Source organism: Coturnix japonica, chromosome 5 (genome assembly GCF_054131305.1).
Source record: "Coturnix japonica strain WE chromosome 5, WE-NBRP24, whole genome shotgun sequence".
Lineage (NCBI taxonomy): Eukaryota > Metazoa > Chordata > Aves > Galliformes > Phasianidae > Coturnix > Coturnix japonica.
In genome coordinates this window covers 26,660,453-26,673,027 of record NC_140667.1, presented here as the reverse complement: position 1 = coordinate 26,673,027, position 12,575 = coordinate 26,660,453, and the positions used below count along the sequence as shown (strand labels likewise).

General features: G+C 37.8%; 1 protein-coding gene across 15 annotated transcripts in view; it reads left to right on the top strand.

The window, feature by feature from the left end:
• The window catches only part of SIPA1L1 (signal induced proliferation associated 1 like 1), a 179,598-nt gene that overhangs the window by 107,034 nt on the left and 59,989 nt on the right, over positions 1-12,575 (top strand). For all 15 annotated transcript variants that reach the window (XR_014947157.1, XM_015864666.3, XM_015864673.3 and 12 more), the window contains one exon: positions 7,356-9,176. Coding sequence is in view for 14 of the 15 variants with exons in the window: in XM_015864666.3 (XP_015720152.2) it covers positions 7,679-9,176 (1,498 nt within the window). In the remaining variant the exon portion in view is untranslated. The remainder of the gene's footprint in view (positions 1-7,355; positions 9,177-12,575) is intronic.

Sequence of the window (12,575 nt, the reverse complement as noted above, 5' to 3'; positions counted from 1 at the left end):
TACTGTTAAAAGCACTGTAGGTGCAGAAGGAAGGACCATTGGAATGGCTGGAGTGCCAGCAACTGGCACTGAAGCAATAAGATTATTTGTGACTGCATGTTGTGGAGACCTGTGGGACTGTTTGGAAGAAACATGGCCACATGAGGGAAGTGAGAGGTGTTGGCACTGTGGGAATTAGGAGTGCTTCATGTGTCAATCTGAAGGTGTGCCAGTGGAGAGCAAAATCTGGGTAGATGATTTGAACAGAGAAAAGGAATCACCCATGATACCAGAGGGCAAGAATGAGGAATGGCAGGTGATGTACGTGTGGGATAAGGCACTGTGTTCACACATACATCCTTATGTGGGAGGATCATTGGGAAAGAGTGCTTAAGAATTTCTATTAGCAGGAAGGAGGAAAGAGTGGTAACAGGGTAATTTTGAGGAAGGATTAAATCCCTGTCTTCTTCCCGCCTAGCTACAACAAACATGGGATGAAGAAGCCTTTTTTTCTTTTAAATAGATTTCTTGCCCCTCCATTGTTCGTGGCTTCCTTGCTTTGTAGAGCGCAAAAGTCAGATCAATAGTGTTTTATATTGAAAGAGTTAGCTAAGAAATTGGAGTTTCTTTAAGGTAAGGCAATGTGACAGTCACAAGAGATGTCATTTTTCAACCTTCTCTTTAAAAACAAACAAATGCACGCCCAACAAACTGCTAGAACAGTGGCTTATGAAAAATGGTCTCAGAATTATGAATGTCTATAAAATAGGGTTGAGGCATTATTGTACAAAAAAGTATTGTATGTGGGTATAAGGATTTGGAGACTCCCTTCATAAAAGCTGTAAATGCTCATTGAAGTTAGGGAATTATTTTAAAGTTGCATTTTATGAACGACTCCAGAGGTGGGGTTACCTGTTTTCTAACAATATTATGACGAGGCTTTGTTCAGTCAGGAATAGCAACTGAATTGCTCAACTTTAACTCTGCCTGGTGCAAGCAAAAATGTCAAAGACAGTGATTTCCCTTTTGTCAGCCTGCCTTTCTGCATCTGATGCTGGTGGGATATCTCAGGTTCTTGGGTAGGGATGACTTTCAGAAAGGCCCATGCAAGCAAGTAGCAGCCCCTTTTTTGTGTGGAGGTGCTTGCTTCTTTGGAACCATTACCAAGGGGTACGGTGTATCGGCAAGAAGAAACTGAAAGAAACAGATGAGAAACATCTCCTTGAAAAAGAAAGTCTGTGTTGATGGGTGCAGAGGTGTTAGTGGGACTCTTCTTTTTCAGTGCTGAAACGTATGTTCTTAAGGGGTGGTACCTGGGAGCTAGACTATTTTACTATCATGTTTTGGATCTGGTTTGGAAGAGTAAGCAGTAGTGTCAAAAATAAACTGTTGCTGTTATCCATCTCTCTCCAGGAGTAGACTACAGTGTAGAGTGCAATCAGACTCCTAAGCATCTTTTTTTGATTCTGCATTTACTTCATTATGTGGATGACGCTGGTACCAAAATGAAACATGAGTGTTGAAGGAGGAACCACCATGTGCTGTTTTCTCTCCCTCCTCCTTTCTTTCTCTATTAAAAGGACATTTTAAAGGGTGTGCTTCACCAACAGTTACTTATACATACAAATATTTTGATATTGTTTTCTTGATTAATTGTCTCAAAATCAATGTGAAAACTGTGTGTGTAATTCTGGCTTGAGATATTCTAGTGTTTACTGAGCAAAAGGTGCTGAGATGTACAGAATTGCACTTTCCTGCATTGCCATGCCAGTCTCAATGTGGGAGCTTTTTGCTCATCTCATTTACCATCCTGTTCAGTCATGAGCACTTTACCACTGGCTGATTACTGTGAGTGACTTCGTCATCTCTTGCAGGGAGCCAGGCTGGCTCTGGGCTGACCACTGGGTTATGAACCTGGCCCGAAATGTGAGCTAGCAAATGCTGCTGAGTGCTACAGCATTTTTAGCTCAGCCTCCAGCTGTTTCACAGTGTGGCAGAGCCAGCAGAAGGCATCCTGCAAGTCTGCAAAAACTGACAGTAGGGTGTACTTAATAACTTCAAATGAACTACTGTTACCTCTTAAAATCAGTGTAACCTTTCGTAGTTCATATATGTTTGTTTGAACTACTCAGCAGAGAACGGGGCTAAGAATAAAGCAGTGCTTAGCTCAGCAGATCAGTTCAGGTGATCCTTCTACATATAGTAACAGATGGCACTTGATCTCCTGAGACAGAGGTTTTCTTCATAAGGTCAGGGAACAATGAAACACTCAGGAAAAGAAGGCAGAAATGCAGATGTGCTTATATGTGGATCAGTGGCAAATCTTTTAGTTAACGTAAATGTGAGGCTGCCAGCGTTGCCTTGTTTTGGAGGGGAATGAAAATTTAGGGGGACCTGCCTTTCTTTGCAAATCTGAGCAGTTGTCAAAAATTCAGTTAACCCCAAACCAGCAACTCCTCCAGATAAGCTAATAAAATACCAAGCTCTGTTCTTCAAATAACTTTGTAACTGATAAAATCTTCTGAAACACAAGCATTTTAACTTCCTTTCAGTTATAATGATGAAGGTAGTCCTGGATGAAAAAAATTGAGTTAATTATAGTCATCCACATAAAGCCAAGTGTTTCTTAACATTAAATTCAATTTTTCTCTTGAGAAATTCGTTTTATGAAACTAGATGTTATTATATGTACTAAGTAACTTAATTGGCTGATAAATTAATATTTTCCTCTTAGGATTTGGTCTGAGATAGAATTCAAGCAAGACCTGGTGACACAAGTAGAAAAGGCTTTTGCATATAAAACCCTTTTTGATCTCATTTATTATTTATTTTTCTGGTTTCACAGGAGCTTCTAGTTTCAAGCTTTTATGGCTATATCAGTTCTTTTCCCAGTGAAAGTTAACGAGAGTTACCACCAGTAATTTGTCTGTGTTTGATACAGAGTTTCCTAGGCTGGCTAAATTTCAGTATAGTCTGTGGAATGAAGATGATTTCATTTACATTTTTAAAAGTTACTTGCTGCAAGATGCTATTCTGGGCTCCTCATCCTACACTTTTTCAGTAGTTTAGAATATCTCTGAAAGTGCTGCTTTTACCATCATATTTTACTGCTTTGATATTTGGGGATGAGGGTAAGAGTAGGTTGAGAGGGGGGTTTGTGGAGGTTTGGCAAAAGTGAGACTTTTCTTTAGTTTGAAATGTGATACCCTCATCTCCAAATTTTTTAAATTATAAAGTGGCACTTCTTAAAGAAGGCTGATGGTGAAATATGGAGTCTTTCCTCTGGAACTTTATGAGTCATAAATAATTCAGTGCCTGCAAATCAATCTCTGTCACTATCTGAGTATTAGCATCATTAGCATCCATGATTTGACAATCCTAAATCCCAGTAGGTAACAGTAACCATGAAATCTATTCAAGTAAGTCTTGCTTGTGGGTAGTGTTGCTGTTTCCTTTGTAAGGGAAAAGAGCATGATCTCACTTAAACCAAATCTAGGAAATGATGGTAGAAGGTTGCTGAATTGATGCACCAGGCTTAATCTCCGTTTTTCCATTCATCTTTAAAAGTACATTTTGGATTATCTTATTCTTCTGCCTGAGTCCATGGTAGAGACTGATTAGAGTGCCATATTTTGTGTTCGTGCTTTGACTATTACGAGCTATTTTAAACCAGGCGTTTCTTAATCAAGTACTTATATTTGCTTGTTTTAATTCAAAGGCCTCTGGATGAAATCTTTCTGTTAGGTCATCTTCATTTTCCTTGTGACTAACTTGAAGCATGAGGACTAGCAAATCAAGATCTCTTGGCTTATCTGCCTTTTAGAAATGATGTAGGGTGGAAAATATCTCTTGGGATTCATCTCCAGATTCTTTGATTTTGATCAGAACAGGCTGTTGTACATCTAGAACCCCTGTTTTGGAGGAGGGAGCAAATTAAGGAAAGAGGTAGAAACAGAAAGGGAAAGAATGAAAACAGATTTCTTTGTAACTCATTGTGATTTGAAAATAGATGCAAAATATTGTGTTTCTCCTATAATGTACTGACTGTACTTTGTCCTGAGGATTTGAGACCTGTTTGAGACCTGTTTTGAACAGATCCCAGGCTTGCTTTGTTACATGCAATCTGATAAGCAGACTGTTGGTTTTCCAAGTTGTTCTCGTAATGGCTTTTTAATTGCTATAATCAGCACTAAATTTTAGTGTGCTTCTTTTTGGAGTTTTTTTCATGTGGTTTTTATTTGTCTTCTAAATATGTAGCTGCTTATCTGCATATTTTGTTGGCTCCCTCAGTAAGTGCAGATAAATTGGATAGGCCGTCCTTTTCCTGAGTATGGTAGCTTGTCCTCATCATCTGAATGGTTATATAGCTCTACCTTGAATTATATACTTTTTTTGCGTGTCAAATAGCAATAAAATAATAATTGTTATTTTGCAATTTCTGCTGTCATTTGTAGAAGCTGGATATCATACTGCCTATCTTGCAGCTGTAACTAATTGCAATAGACAACATATTTTGTGGTCTTTTAAAACTTGTGTCTGTTCAGCAGTTCTTCAACTGAATATTTAACTTCCTGCAGAGTTTCTAGTACATAATACCATCTAGTTGTTGGTAACTTGTGGCTGTTTAAGTAAAGCTTGATTTACACTTCGTTGCTATCCTATTTTGCTGGTAAGAAATATGAGAAAATAACAAAGTACAGATTGTGGGTTTTGTTTTAAAGTTATTACATGGTGTAAATAGGATCTAAACTTGCTGAGTTTTTAATGTTATCACGCATGATAGCCTTGCTTTATTTCACTTGGAGCTAGTCGGACCTTCTAGGTCATGCTGTTAGGTCTCAAACAAGACACCAGGAGCAAGTAATTCTACTGTCACAACAGAGGGGTAGTTATAGTCTCTCAAAAGAGCTCTGTCTAGGTGACTTAATTAATAACAACACAGACAAGACATTCAATTCTTCAGAGTGTACCATTAACCGTGTCCTTCATCATTTCTTATGCCACCTGTATTCCAGCTGCTACAGCATACGAAGTAGGACAGTTGCAAAAAAATGAGGAAAACGGAACTGCAGATCTCCAGAGTAATGGCATCTTCAGGGCTGACTCAGGAACAGAGAAAGTGCTTTGTTTGGAAAATGTGCAGTCTGGTCATGTAACTAATGAATGTAACATAGATGCAGCAGGTCAAGAATAAGTTCTGCTGAGAACTTATTTTTTTATGTATGTAGTACGCATTTATGTATTTAGATTACCTCATACACGTGTCCTTAGTTATTTAGAATAGTTGTCCCTGCAGGGTTGGGTGGGTGGATGGAATGCACTTGCTCAGAAACTAGCAGCATTTTCAGTGTTTGTATGGTTAACACCAAGCTTGGGAATTTATAGAGCTATGCATGAACTTCTGCCCTTGAGTTAATGAGAAACTTGTACAAGTGGGTTATCAGTTTCTGAGACCAGCACTTGTTGGGGGGAGGAGAGGAAACGCATACTTTACTTTCATAGGTATTGATGATAGAAGAGGAATGGCAAGGGCGGAATGTTTGGATTAAGTTACAGGCTGTGGAGAGGAGTGTATGGAAGTAGACAGCTGTTGCTTGTTTGGAACACTACCATTGGTTTAATCCTTCACTCTTCCTTGTAGCTCATCTTACTCCTCTTCTGAGCTTTCAGTTTAGTTTTCTTCCATTCTCCCTATAAAACAAGTCTATATAGGCCTTTACAAAGGGCTGTACAGTGCATAGAATTTATTGCATAAATGTTTCGCTACAGCATAGACAGACTCCTCAGTTGGGTAATGGTGCACTGTATTTTTTCCTTTGTTGCTCTAATTTATAGATGAAATTTCATCAGCTCCATTGCTTCTTAAAATGAACTGTGTTTGAAATTTGTAACACGTTTTAAATTTGTATGGTTTCAAATTTGGTGATTTTGCAACAGCTACATGAGTAGACAGCCTTTCTAAAGTTATTCTAATTATTTAGATGGGAAAAAAAAAGCCCTATTATTTCACAGTCCTTGCAGCAGAACCAGAAGGAAATTAACTGCTTGTGTGCATTGCAGTCAGATTGCATTTTCAGTATTCCTTGCACATGCAGTTTTGTATAAATAGCAGTTATTGTTTCAAAAGCGTAGTTTATGGCTAGTGAAGTTAAAACATGCTGTCTTTAGGAGAAGAAAATGCTCTGGCTTGATATTTTCATTACTGTGGAGCAAAGTACTATACAGTTTTGAGACTACAGGAAACTCTGGTTTCCCCAGAATCATCAGAGAGCCTTGATTTGTAGACAATACTGTACTGTCAGTGTGTTGCTGGTTCAGCAGCATCTCTGCATACATGATTGGCAAATATTTAAAAGGCCACGTTTTGTGTAATTGGTTCAGCCTTTGAAAATTATTAACTTCTTTGTGTTAAAGGATGTGCACAGCAGTGCAAGATTTTATCGTGACAATCTCATGCTTTTGTCTTCCACCGGCAAGGGCATATTTGTGGTTGGGTTTTTTTTAGCTCCTAAAAGGATGGTATAATGCTTTGTAATCACTTTGGTACTGATGAGGTATGGGAAAACATTTAAGTTTCATAGCTTTGTAAAGCTGGATTATACAGGAGCTGTGGCAGATGGTATTTTGTTAGCTGGGGAAATAAAGGAAGCTTTTCATATCAAGTTATTTAAAAGTATGTGTTTCTATTTAGCTTTAGTTTTTATATACATTGTGAAATCTGGGCAGGGGAATACAAAGCTTTATGGACTATCCAGTTAATTTGCAAGTAAGGCTGTCTTAAAACAGAATAAATGTTCTCCCTATTGCTGCTTTCTAATCTGTTTGCTAATTAGCTTCCTTCCTTTTTTGTTAGCGTATAGCGATTATTTATATTAATGGAAAAATTGAATAGGCATTGTTAATACCTCATTGCAGCCAAGGATATGTGTCTTGCAAATGGTAGTTTTGTTTATAAACCTTTTACAGAAATTTGGATTACTGATCTGGCTCGTTTATAGATTCTACAGGAAATGGATGTTGCATGTGTCCTTCAGCTGTGGAAATAAGCTATCTATTTGTGCTTTGCATAACTGTCCAATAACCTAGCTAAAAATATATCACTCATCAATTCATAAGCAGAACTTTGTATTTAGGCATGGAATTCAAATGTAAAATATTTTGGTGTTTTTTGTTTTTTTTTTTTAAGACAACAAACCAACAATATTTAGAAAACTCTTTACCACTGTAAACACAACTCTGCATTTCTGAGATGGTCAGTGAGATTTAAAAGCATGTATGTTAGAAATATTAACTTTGTGTAAGAATTATTCTCATAGCTACAGTTATGAATAAAGTTGCATATAAAATAATGTTTTTATCTTTTGTTTCTGTTCTAGGCTTAAAGGAAGCATAAACATTTGGATTGCTGCTCTGACATTGTGGAGCACAAGTGATGTTAAAACAACTTGAATGTATTGGAACATGGCTACTTCTTAAGATGCAAAAGTTAAAAGAAGTTGCTGCTTTTCAAAACCTACCAGATATCTGCATTTTCTAGACGTTTTGCATTTAACCGTATCCTTAAATGTCCACGGCTAAGATCTCATGCAACCATTTTATGTTTTGGAGACTATTCTCCAAAAGAGAACTGTGCATTTAAAAAGCCGAAATGACTGTATTTCCTATTGGAACTTACTGAGGTTGAACATACTGAAAGATCATGACCAGCTTGAAGCGGTCCCAGACCGAAAGGTCTGTTGCCACTGGGGTGTCAGTTGGAACAGATGGCACCACAAAAGTCCACTCGGATGACTTTTACATGAGGCGCTTTAGGTCACAGAATGGCAGCCTAGGATCTGCAGTCATGGCTCCGGTTGGACCTCCTCGCAATGAAAGTTCCCATCATGTTACCTCTACACCTGGAGTCCCCAAAATGGGGGTCAGGGCAAGAATTGCTGATTGGCCCCCCAGGAAGGAGAACATCAAGGAAACAAGCAGGTCTAGTCAAGATATTGAAACTGCTAGTTGTCTTGACAGCATGTCTTCTAAAAGCAGTCCTGGGAGTCAGGGAAGCTCTGTTAACCTGAATGCTAGTGATTCTGTCATGTTAAAGAGTATTCAGAACACACTTAAAAGCAAGACCAGACAATCTGAGAATCTAGACTCCAGGTTTCTTACACCCGATGGCTATCCCAGTTCCCCAAGGAAAGCTCTTCGCAGAATAAGACAGCGTAGCAACAGCGACATTACCATAAGTGAGCTTGATGTGGATAGTTTTGATGAATGTATTTCACCCACGTTTAAATCTGGACCATCTCTGCACAGAGAGTACGGCAGCACATCTTCAATAGATAAGCAGGGAACTTCAGGGGAAAGTTTTTTTGACTTACTAAAGGGCTATAAAGATGAAAAGTCTGATCAGAGAAGCCCAGGCACAACTAAGCTCAGTGAACTCCTGATTGCCAGTGGAAGCAAGGGTTCAGGCTTCTCTCTAGATGTGATTGATGGACCTATTACTCAAAGGGAGAACCTGAGGCTCTTTAAGGAAAGAGAGAAGCCACTCAAGAGACGCTCAAAATCAGAAATGGGAGACTCATCTATTTTTCGTAAGCTGCGTAATGCCAAAGGTGAAGGGGACCTTGGGAAATCTTCAGATCTTGAAGATAACAGGTCAGAAGATAGTGTCAAGCCTTGGACTTGTCCAAAGTGTTTTGCTCATTATGATGTGCAGAGTATTTTATTTGATTTAAATGAAGCAGCGATCAACAGGCATAATGTTATTAAAAGAAGGAACACAACAACAGGAGCATCTGCTGCTGCCGTAGCGTCACTTGTCTCTGGACCCTTATCCCACTCTGCAAGTTTCAATTCTCCAATGGGCAGCACTGAAGATCTGAATTCAAAAGGAAGTCTCAATATGGACCAGGGGGATGATAAAAGCAATGAGCTTGTCATGAGCTGTCCTTATTTTCGTAATGAGATTGGTGGGGAAGGGGAGAGGAAGATAAGCCTTTCCAAATCTAATTCAGGTTCCTTCAGTGGATGTGAAAGTGCCTCGTTTGAGTCAACTTTGAGTTCTCATTGTACAAATGCTGGAGTGGCAGTTCTAGAAGTTCCCAAGGAGAATTTGATTTTACATCTAGACAGAGTGAAAAGATACATTGTTGAACATGTAGACCTTGGTGCATATTATTACCGAAAATTTTTCTATCAGAAAGGTATGTAGATTTTGTTTCTTCTGGTGCTAATGGTAATGTTCAATCTGATGTTAATGATAATATTGTGTTAACCAACATATAAGGTTAGGCTGACATATAAGAGTAATATTTGCATGAAGCATTTATGTGTGTGTGTGTATATATATATATATATATATATATATATATATATATATATATATATACACACACAAAAATAATCACTACTTAAACATTTCACCAGTTTGCTTCTTCAGTCAGAGCTCGCTTTGTGTAATGGAATTTATGTTTGAAAATACAGAATATGATTATTTTGTTCTGTGATTCTGTTGAAACCAAGAAATATCATTTCTGTTGGGTGTACGAAAGGGAAAATAAATCAGAACAAAACTTCCATTCCATAGGAATGAATAAAACCCAAACATTATCCAGATACTTCTTCACCAAAACGATTCTGGCACTGAGATGCAGATCGCACTCTGTTCCTTTCTTGGGGAAAAAGAAATAATAAATCAGAAAGAATTGCAGCCTAAGTTCCCTTAAATTTTAAAAACCAGTTCAGTCTGCGGGTCTGTGTGCCTTTTGCTATTGTGTCTCACGATAGACAGAGTTGGTTTAATGAGTGACCTGACAAATGCTTGCTTCTTAGATACTGGTGTCCAGGATTGGGTTTCATTTGCTTAATGAAGGCAGCTGTAAAGAGCTTGTATCCTGCAGATTAAAGCAACAGGAATGCCTAGTTAAAATAAGTGGATGATCATTCCAGAGAAACTTCAGCTCATTAAGTGTGGATTAGAGCTAATGATCTCATTTCCCATTTTTCCCTTGCCTCACAGTGTATGTCCATCTCCTGTCTCTTCTTTTCTACGTGGTCCCTTGGCTGGGTGGCTCTTGTCACATCTCTTCCTTTTGCATTTTTTTAGGGCAGAGAGGCAGACATTGCTAAATGTTTTTTGGGAGAGCTGGTCCACATCATTTGAAGAGAAAAGAGTGCTGAAAAATATTGATTACTTGTAAGCCAGATGCATGGTACAGGATGAAGTATGTTTGGAGGGGAGAGCCTGAGCTTAGAGAGCTTTGTCTGCAGTTTTCTTTCTCATCTGTTCCCTCTGATTCCTCACTGTTCTGGTCAGGGTTTTGCATACAGCAGTAAGCAGTGCAGCTTTGTGTTGTATCTGACCTGATGAGCAGTGTTTCAGCACTAAAAATAAGGCTTTATTCTTGCCCCTTCCTCGTACCAGTCCTCTTGTTTTCTCAAAATGTGATAGGACAGTTCAATCTACATACCAAACAGAAACATTGTTATAATAAACTCTCCTATGTTAGATATATGCCAAAACCCCACAGTTATAAAAATACCAAAACCATTTTTCTTTTCCTACAATCCTTCCCCCAGAGGTGTGATTGTGATAAAACATCAAGTAGGGTACGAGGAACAAAAAATTAAGTAAAATCCATTGTAATTGGCAGTTTTCTGTAACATGAAACAAGAGATGATGCAGGAACTTCTTTATTTGAAGAGCAGGTTGCATCTCTGTTATGAATATCACCAACAGTGAAGAAGGGTGGCTTGTGTAGAATCTGCTAGTCAAGGCATTAGGCCCTTTTAATCTTTTTGTCTTTAAAATAAATAAATAAATAAATAAATGAGTTACTGAATGAAAGTAGTTTCACAGATATGGTCCATTTTAATTTCAAGGTAATTTGGTGAGATGCTCCTGGTGGCTTGGCTGGAATCTATTAATTACATGGAAGGAATAGATTATTCTGTACAGGTATTTTTATGTGGTTGTTAGATGAAAAAGAGACTCTAGTGTAATTTTTGGACTATTTTAGTAGGTGTTAACAACTTACCTTTGTTTCTCTAACGTTTTTTGTTGTGTAAGTACAGGTACATATATATCATACAATGTTTTCAATCCACCAAGCCAAGTTAGGGTGGAGATAGCCAAGCTTGCTCAGGTATTGGAAGCTGAGGAGTGTTCTGGAGGAAAATTTGTCTCAGGTGGAAGGTTGCTCTTGTATTCTTGGTATTTACTCTTCCCTCTCCATGCCATGAACTGATGAGTTATAAACATCCTGGGGTAAAAAAGTATAGGATGCTAATAAGATGTCTTGGATTTTTAAACAACAGAAATTCTCTGAGACATCTATAGGGCTTTTATCAGTGGAGTGATATAATGATTTCATTAGGCTAATGCATATGCTTTAACTTATTCCTGATTTTCTAACTTACTACTAATGCAGTCGCTCAAGACTTATGACAATATTTACAGGTTAACCTATAGGATAGAAAATTTTGAACGTTAATTACCTCTGTGCAGGGTATTGGCTCTCAAGGACTTAGAGGAATTTGGTAGAAAGCACACTTGCTTTCTTTTGGGTCTTGTATGCTCTGAAATCTTTAGATGGAAGACACCAACAAAAGACAGGATGATCATTTAGAGAACCTCAGGGATGAACAGCTGCTCTGTGAAAATAAAGGTGTAATTTTAGGGCATGAATGGCTTCACAAGGACAGAGAACCTACTGGAAAAGTGTGGAATCTGTTGGAGAAAAGTATAACAAAAATCAGTATGGCTAATTAAAAAAATTAAAAAGTAAAAATAAAAAATGCACTCAGGTTTTTAAGATAATGATTTATTCTTTGGTAAAATAACTGCCTTTCACATGGGAAGGAGTGTGTTTTGCTATCTGTTTTTAGTACATCTGCAGATGCAGTTCTTGATGGTGATATTCAAATATTTTGCACTTTAGCCCTGCAGAACAGCTCATATCAGAATGCTGTTGAAGTAGTAATTCATTTTGGTTCTTTTATGAATAACAAATAATCTGTATATGATGGTACAGACAGTATGGTTAGATTTTCTTTCTTGTTATCATTCCAGGGAATTTCACATTTCTTCTTTCAAGTGCTGAAATTTCAGATAGCTCTACATTTCCATTTTTGTGCCCATATAAATTCATTCATATATGCAGGCATGCAGCATATGGGACGGGATGATGTAGGACTTCTTTCTTGTAAAATGCTTGACTTCTATTTTTTGACATTCCGTTGAATTTTCAGATATTGTGTTTTTAAATTCAGTTGTTACTTGAAATATGCACAGCTTCATTTATAGGCTGTTGAATTCACGGTGATGTACTTCCATCATCAGACAGGATACGTAGGTTTGGCTTTACACATTTATAATTAAATAAATACAAAAACATACATCAAAAATCCACTACTCAGCTAGTGAGCGATTTCTCCAACCCTGTGTTCTCTCTGCCATCACCACAGCTATGTTAGTTTTAGTCTCAACTCTGAACACTTAGCTGTTAAATAGTTATGTTATTCTTTATGTCTCTGTGTTTTCATTTTGAGTGTAAACAAGACTTCAGCTTCTTGCTTCTTCAGCTTTTCACTTTTTGAGTAAC